The sequence below is a fragment of the Delphinus delphis genome, chromosome 11, assembly GCF_949987515.2.
Source record: "Delphinus delphis chromosome 11, mDelDel1.2, whole genome shotgun sequence".
Lineage (NCBI taxonomy): Eukaryota > Metazoa > Chordata > Mammalia > Artiodactyla > Delphinidae > Delphinus > Delphinus delphis.
In genome coordinates, this window is record NC_082693.1 from 92,274,523 (window position 1) to 92,282,397 (window position 7,875).

Below are 7,875 nucleotides of genomic sequence, written 5' to 3' on the forward strand. Positions count from 1 at the left end.
CAGATACTAGGTCAGGAGGACCCGAGGCCCCAAACTGGGGAGAGTGTTAAGGGTGCCCCGGCCATTCCAGGTCGCCTGTTCTGCCAGGGCCAAGGGGAGAAGCCCAGTGGGTGGTACCACGCTAGTATCCCAGGTGTCCAGCTTCACCTGGACAGTCCCAGTGCACACCTGTGGTCCTAGTGTAATTATTAATAGTGGCCCTTTTCAATCTCAAAGTGTCCCTGTTTGAACAATGAAATATGTGCTCGTCCTGAGAATGGGAGGGGTGCAAGAGGGTGTGAGAGGTGGGCAGGGTCCACAATGGCCAGGGCGGGGGGTCCCGGGCAGAGACCTGAATGGGATCCTCAGGCAGGATTGGGAGTGTGGAGAGAGGGATGGGCTGTCACCACGTAGATCCCCTAGAACTGTCAGACTATACCAGCTCCCTGAAGGGGCAGCCAGTGTGGAGGCCAAGGGCACAGACTGGAACCGACAGCCTAGGTTCCAGTCATAGCTTCTGTGACCCTGAGCTACCTCCTCACTTCCTGTGCCTCAGTTTCCCTATCTGAGTGTGGCTAATGAGGGTACCTACCTTGGGTCCTTACTGAGGATTAGATGAGTTAACATTTGTGAAGGGCTAAGCACGGTGCCTGGCACAGTCAGTGCTCTGTGGGATTTGTTAAAATAAGATGTAGTCACTGTTGTAGTGGCTCAGGGGAAAGCACAGACACGGTGTAAGCTGGCCGGGCATCTGCAGGGGCTCCCCACACCTTCCTGGGGCATGGATGGAAATGAGACTAGTGGGGAGGGGGTCACCAGTGGAATGGGCTCCCCTGAGGAGTACGGATGAATGGAGTCAGGGTCTGCGGTGGGAAGGCTGCTTCCTCCACTGGGCCCGGGTCACCAAGCTGGTGATTTGGAGGGAGGGCGGCAAGGAAAGGGGTGTCTAGTTTGTGGGAAGAGAATGAATACTTAAACAGATCCCTAAACCTTCCAGCCAGGGTGAGACCTGGAGCTCCCTGCACTTGACTCAAAGTGCCATTGAGGAGCTACCCCTGGGACTCCACTGGCGGGCGGGGGAGCAGATGCCAGGGTCCGCAGTGGCGTCCGTAGGGACACGTGTCCAGAGCAAAGGTCCCAGGACACCCGAGTTTATCCCCTAGAGAGAGGAGACCCAGAGCCGGGCTGGAGGAGGGTCCCTCTTAGGAAGGTGAGGGGGCAGGGCAGGTGCCGGTCCCCCCTCCGCCACCCCCCTGCTGTCCACAGGATGGAGTCATAGAGTCAGGTGCTCTCCACCTCCAGTGTGCGAGAGGAGCCCGGTGCTCAGGGCCAGGATCCAGCCCCAGCCCGCCACTCGGACCTGCGCCCTTTCTCTGCTCTGGGCTGCTCCAGCGGCAGGTGCTGCCAGCAAGGGCTTCAGTGTACAGCTCCGAGCAGCGGGGCTGGAGCTGGGACACTTTCCCCTGCCGTCCTCCACCTCTGCCACTTCCTCCCCAACACCCACGGGGTGGGGGGGTCGGAGGGCCCCAGGGGAGCCTCTCAGACTCCCTGCTAACCCATCCCCCAGGTAGCAGCCAGAGGCGCAGGAACAGAAGCTCTTTCAGCTCAGCTTTATGGACTTAAGATCGACACAGGCCCACACCCTGCCGTGCCAGGGCCAGTGGGCAGATGAGGGGGGCAGCTCCCTGCATGGACCCTGGCGGTGACCACCGGAGCAGCCTCCCGTGTTCCAGGCCCTGTGGGGACAGCCGGGGCTCTGAGAGGGGAAGCCCCATTCCTGAAGTCCCTGGCCACCCCACCTAGTGCCCCCGCGCTACACAGACTCGGAGTCTAGCCCCGGCTCTGCCTTCATCTCGGGTTCCGAGGGCCCAGTCCCTGGGCTCGGCACCGCCAGGGCTTCGAGGCCACCGGGCTCCTCGGCGCTGGTAGGCAGGGGCTCAGAGTCCACTTCGGCCTCAGCATCCTCCGTGTCGCTGGCCCCGCCCTTGGTGCCTGGGCTGGGCGTGGCGTCCTGAGAGCGGCGCAGGCAACACTTGGTGGCGACAGCCATGAAGACCCCGGCCAGGGCCACCTCAGAGCCTGCCAGGTAGAAGATGATCTCGTAGTTCTTCAGCGCGTCCACCAGGCGGCCTGCGGGGAGGGCGGATGGGGAGGTGAGGGCCTGTGGGGGAGCCCACCCTTCACACCCACACCGTCAGATAAGGGCAGTGCTCTTGGTGGAGCTCACGGGTCACACACACACACACACGCACGCACGCACGCACGCGCACACACACACGCCCCAGTCTTTGTTCCCATTTCACAGATGCAAAAATCCATGAGGGTTCTGCCATTTGAGATCTTGAAACTGTCACTTCACCTCCCTGGACCTCAATTTCTTAAGTGATATGGGGCCTTTGGTGAGGCAGCACTTCACAGTTTACAAGGGACCTCCTGTCCTCGGGATTCCAGCCCCACATGTACCCTGGGACTTGCCCAGCTGGGGGTATTTGACCCGGGAGTGGGGAGAGCACTGGGCTTAGCCCTGCTCTTCTGGGGGCCCCCAACTCTTGTCCTTTCCACTTAACCTCCTTGGTCTTCAGGAGCCTGGCTCAGCTCTCCCCGCAACCCCCAGGCCTCCCCCCGTCCCAGGAGGCCCCGTGTACCCAGGACTGAACTATCATTAGCATGGGGGCTGGGGACAGGGCTTGTAGAACTCTTGTTTCCTTCTGTGTATTTTCCAAGTTTTCTATCACAGGTACATGTTACTTTCATACTCGGCAAAATCTTTTAATTGCAAGTATTTCCCCTAAAGTGTGGTTCCTCAGTGGGCTCCCCCCTCTCTCGGAGGCATCCTTGTGGCTGTCCACACCAGGCTGTGACCTCTCAGTCTGTATCTCTGAGGCCTTGGGGAGGTTCCCTGGAGTCCTCCAAGCCAGCTGCCCGCCTGAGCCCCTCTGAGCAGTACCCCAAACTTGCCTTCCTGACCCCTGCCCAGCCAGCCAGTCCCGCCCCTTCCACACACAGCCCTGTGGTGTCCCTCACCTTCTTCTCACCCCACGTGCCTTCTCTGCCTACTAGATCCACCCCAGGGTCACCCAAGAAAATGGAAGATGGGTCCCTGAGCCTCTGGCTGGTTTTATAGCTTTTGGTGGTTGGGTTTGGGGGCTGCTCACACAGGGGTTCAGGTTCAGTGCAATTCCCACTGCAGTGAAGTGGAAATTCAAGGTCAGGTGAGGTGACAAAGCTTGACGGCACTCAGCTAGCCCAGCCCTGGAAGAATGGGCAGCTCACCTCTTCTCGGGTGCAGCCTGGGCCCTAGCAAAGGTGGCCCCCATCTTTGCTCCATCCTACAGCCTGACCTCAGCTCTCTCCTGCTCACAGGCAGGCTTCCTGCTGTTTCAGGGATAAGCTGACAACCCAGCAAGACCCTAGTGTCCCCCACCCCCACCTTTCTGATCCTAGCTCCTGCCTTACTTGTATAGGAACAGTGTCCCTCAAACACTCCCTGTGCCCTCTCCTGGGGGGTCCTGCCCTGCCCCGTGAGACCGCCTTTATGCCAGCCCCTGCAGGAAGCCTTCCCCTACCACCGTGTCATGAGGATTTCCTATGATGTGTAGAGCACCCAGCAGGCGGTGTGCACGGTGGAAGCCTCCCGTGCCCGCCTCTCTGTGAGCGCAATGAGCCCTCCCACTCTCTCCTGGTCCCCCAAGGACTCTCCCTACTCCAGTCACCCTTAGAGGCTGGGGACACTAAAGCACTCAGATACAGTGTTTCAAAGGTATGGGCACTGAGCACTGGGCAGGGCCCCGCTCTGATTCTGGGACTGCAACCTGTACTGGGCCTCTGGTGGTACCGCCTGGAGGGGAGGGAGGCTAACTGGCCATGGTAAGGGGAGTCTACCCCACCGGGCTGTCTCTCCCCCCTCCCCACCCACCATGGGTCCCTTCCCCTCTCTCATCCCTGGACGTTCCATCTGGGATAGGGAGGGGCTTCCCTTGGGCTTAGGGGCGCTAGGCCGCGTCACCCTCTCCTCCTGTGGCGCGCACCGGCAGAGGGCGGTCCGATGAGCACAGCCACAGCCTCGAGGAGTAGCACGAGGCCCAGCGCACTGGGGAATCGGGCCGCACCCACAGCCGCCATGAGCACCTCGAACTGCAGGGCGCCCACCATGCCGTAGGAGAGGCCGAAGGCGACGCAGAAGGAGACAAGGGCGCCGTAGGTGCGCGCGCGCGCGCTGCTCAGGTCCGTGAGCCCGTTGGCCATCAGGGCCAGGCTGAAGAGGTAGGCGACATGCGGCCGCAGGCGCGCCAGGCCGGCCAGGGCGCCGCACGCCGGCCGCGCCACGATGTCTACGAAGCCCACGATGGAGAGCAGGAAGGCAGCCTCGGAGTCAGGCACGCCCGCGTCCTTGGCGTAGTTCACCAACAGGATGGCGGGCACGAAGAGCCCGAGCGCCATCAGGAACTTGGTGACGGCGTACACCGCGAAGGCGCTGTCGGTGCACACGGTCACGTCCAGCAGGCGCCGGCGGGTCCGGCCACCAGAGGGCGCCTCGCGCAAGCGCAGTCCCGCACTGTCCGCCTCCGCCTCCCCGGGAGCGTCGCCCGCGCTGTTCCTGCGCGGCCGCGGCCCGGGTGGCGGCCGCATGACGGCGCCGCACGCGCAGCAATGCAGCAGGAGGCCGCCGAGTAGCAGGAAGCCGCCGCGCCAGCCGAAGTGCTCGAGCAGCTGCTGGCCGAGCGGCGACAGCGCCGACAGGAACACGGGGCTGCCGGCCGCCGCCAGCCCGTTGGCCAGAGGCCGCCGCCGCTCGAAATACAACCCCAGCATGATGAGCGACGGCTGGAAGTTGAGGGCCAGGCCCAGGCCTGTGGGCGAGGCGGTGCTGTGGCGGGCTCATCGGACCGCCACAGGCCCCGGCGGGAGGGAGGGGCGAGGTCCCGACAGGGTGTGCAGACCCTGGGGTGGGGGGTGGGAACGGGGCCGAAGGATGAGGACCGCCCCTCGTGGGGAAACTGAGGACAGGAGGTCTTGCAGCAAGGGCTGCTGACCCCCACCTGCACCCCGACCCCCACGAGGAGGAGAGCAGTGGGCGCCCTCACCTGTGAGCACCCCAGCTGTCAGGTATAGCTCCAGGAGGCGCGTGGCAAAGGATGCTAGGACCATGCCGGCCGAGGCCAACAGTCCACCCACCAGCATCACCGGGCGACAGCCAAAGCGGGTCACGAGGATGCTAGACACCGGGCCTGTGGGCAGGGCGGGATCACCAATCAGGCTGGACCCCTCTGTGGCAGACACTCCAGGCTTTGTACCTCCCAGCCTTGAAAGACGGCTTGAAGGAATGAGGCCACCCCCGGTTCAGAGAGGGCAGTGTTGTGGCCAAGGTCACTAGCTTGGCTGGGACAGACCAAAGAGAGCCATATGGGGGGATGCAGGGGAGGAGCCTCTATACTGGTCCCCAGCCCTCCTGAGAACACGGAACATAAAGCAGAAGGGGCGGACCCCATTCGCTTTATTACCTTCACAGCTGGAATCACAGCTTGAGCCGCCTTCCTCCCCAGGCTTCCCCCATCCCTCTCCTCCACCCCTCCACGCTGCCTGGCCAGGATATCTCCAGCATCTCCCCCACTCCACAGGTGGTTAGAGCTTTGGGACTGGGAATCTTAATTAGATCTTAGTTTTCCCACCTGTAACATAGGCGGGTGTGGGTCTTTTGACAGAAATGGAGGGGCCCTTCCAGGTGGCCAAGCTTGACAGGTCAGCCACCTGGGTGCCGGCTCCACCTCTGGCCGCTGCCACCCTCCTGCCCTCTGCTCCCCTCTCCGGTGCTAATGTTTCCACAGGAAGGAAGGGGTTTCCATGCCCACCCCGAGGGGCCTGGGGGAAGATGCTCAAGGGGTCGGGTGTCTCCTGGTCCCTGATCCCGATTCTCAGTCCTGGGCCTGGGGGAGGGGGGAGGGATCCGCGAGGGGGCGCTGACCTGTCCCGTAGAGCATGGCGAGCATGATGGAGGATACCCAGGCCGTGTCGCTGTAGCCCGCGCCGAAGTCGCGCATAAGCGCGCGGAAGAAGACGCTCACGGCCTTGGGGAAGCCATAGGCGAAACCGGTGACCACGAAGCAGGCGCCCAGCACGGCCCAGCCCCAGCCGCCGTCTGGGGGGCCAGGGCCCCGCCGGGGGCCTCTAGTGCCCATCGTCACCGCCTCTGCTGGAGGAGAGGGGACAAGAGGAAGCGGCGAGGGTCTGTAGCCCAGACAAGAAAGGGGGATGGAGACCCCGGTGTGGGAAAACTGAGGCACAGGGCTACCCACGGGAGCCCTGCTCGGGGAATGGAGCCAGGAGGGGAAACCGAGGTAGGACCTCACCCCGAATCTCCCCTCCTCCAAGGGGCGTGAAGGATGAGGGGTGGGTAATAGAGTCGTTCCCACCTGAGTCTTAACTTCAGGAAGACTCCCTCTGGAGGATACTCCTTGCCCCTCAGGACCTAGTAGTGTCAGGAGAGGGGGTTTGGATGAGTGGGAAAGCCGACAGCCAGTGTGTGACCGGAGGCATGTGTGGGCACCGGCAATGTCCCCAGGGTGTACATGTGAGGGTCTCAGGGCAACGGAACAAACAAGTGTGGGGTGGAGGGGGAGACAAGTGCCGGTGGCAAAATGGGTGGAGTTCGTTTTCCTCCTTGGCCTTGATTTTTGGTACCTGATTTTTCTCAGTGATCAGGAATGTCTATTGTCATTTAGAAAATTATGAAAGGAAAACCAAAACATGTTGTAACAATGTTAGCCTCGTCCCAGAAGCCAAGGAAGCTGAGTTCCAATTCATCCCAGCTTAGCCATGGATTTGCTCCGTGACTTGGGCAGCTCCCCTCCCCTTGCTGAGCCTCAGTTTTCCCACCTGTAAGGTGGGTGACTGAACACCCCAGACCAGCTGGGGATCTTGGTGTGGGGAGGGTCAGATCTCTGGCTCCACTGGACAGATGCAGACCTTTGAGGGGGCACTGGGAGAGAGACCCTCTGCCCTCCAAACCCTTAGCAGCCCCCAACACCTCCACATTTCCAGAGCTCCACCCAGGGGTTCACACAGCACCCCTATTGCCCCCATAACAGACCAGGAGGGGGGCCTCACAGGCAGGATAGACCAGCCCACAGCTGGAGCCTCCCTCCCTCCTGCAACTCCTCTGCGCTGGGGTCTCCCGCCTGGCCTTGGGCAATGCCAAGGGCCCCATGGGACTCTGCCCCTGCCCCACCAGGACCAAGTTCTGGCTTGGTCACCACAGCTGCAGCCACCTGAGGACCAGGACAAGAGGTGGTCCCTGACAGCCGTCGCTGCACACTTACCTGAGCCGTCCCGTGGGTTTGGGTGTCCAGCCTCGCATCTCCTGAGGCCTGCAGGGAGGGGCCGCCCCACTGGCTCCCCTGTGAAAGCCTAGCCCGATGGGGGCCGCAGCTGAAGACTCCCAGGCTTTCCGCAGATCAGCCTCTCAACAGCTCGCTCCCCCAAGCCTGGGGCTTAGTGTTCCCCACCCCCATCCCCTCTAAGAGGCTTTCCGCTGGGAGGGGAGAAGGGCCAGGCAGCCACCGCAGCACAGGGCCAGCCTGGGCCGCGTGGTGGGGCTCCCCGTCCCAGGCCCATCCAGGGAGAGCTAGAGATAGGGGGGCCCCTTCACCGCCTGGAGCTTCGGGCAGAGAACACAGAGAGCCCTGCCCTGGGGGGTCCGAGTGGTACAAAGGGCACAGCCCTGCCCTGGAGAGACCCCACCAGCCCTAATCACCTCAACTCCTCGCCCGCCCTCCGCCCCCAGGCCACATTCCAGGAGGGGCCTCCATGGCTTTCCCCTGGATAAGGCTAATCCAAGCCAGAGCCTGGGACTGAGGGGGGTGGGGATGGGCCGGAACAAAGGGTGCTGTGTCCCAGGGC

General features: G+C 62.6%; 1 protein-coding gene across 1 annotated transcript; it reads right to left on the reverse strand.

The window, feature by feature from the left end:
• Window positions 1-1,792: 1,792 nt before the first annotated feature.
• SLC16A8 (solute carrier family 16 member 8) lies at window positions 1,793-6,155 on the reverse strand. The gene is made up of 4 exons (XM_060023953.1): window positions 5,942-6,155; window positions 5,064-5,207; window positions 4,008-4,829; window positions 1,793-2,109 (listed from the first exon to the last, which is right to left on the reverse strand). Exons 1-4 carry the CDS (start codon window positions 6,153-6,155, stop codon window positions 1,793-1,795), a joined length of 1,497 nt encoding a protein of 498 aa, XP_059879936.1.
• Between the last annotated feature and the right edge of the window lie 1,720 nt (window positions 6,156-7,875).

Bases quoted from the DNA above. Each gene is read 5' to 3' on its own strand.
- SLC16A8 (XM_060023953.1), bottom strand. From the start codon at position 6,155: ATGGGCACTAGAGGCCCCCGGCGGGGCCCTGGCCCCCCAGACGGCGGC. The intron at 5,208-5,941 runs GTCAGCGCCCCC...CCCTGCCCACAG, and splicing joins CGCCATGCTCTACGGGACAG to GCCCGGTGTCTAGCATCCTC. The intron at 4,830-5,063 runs GTGAGGGCGCCC...CCTCGCCCACAG, and splicing joins GACAGCTGGGGTGCTCACAG to GCCTGGGCCTGGCCCTCAAC.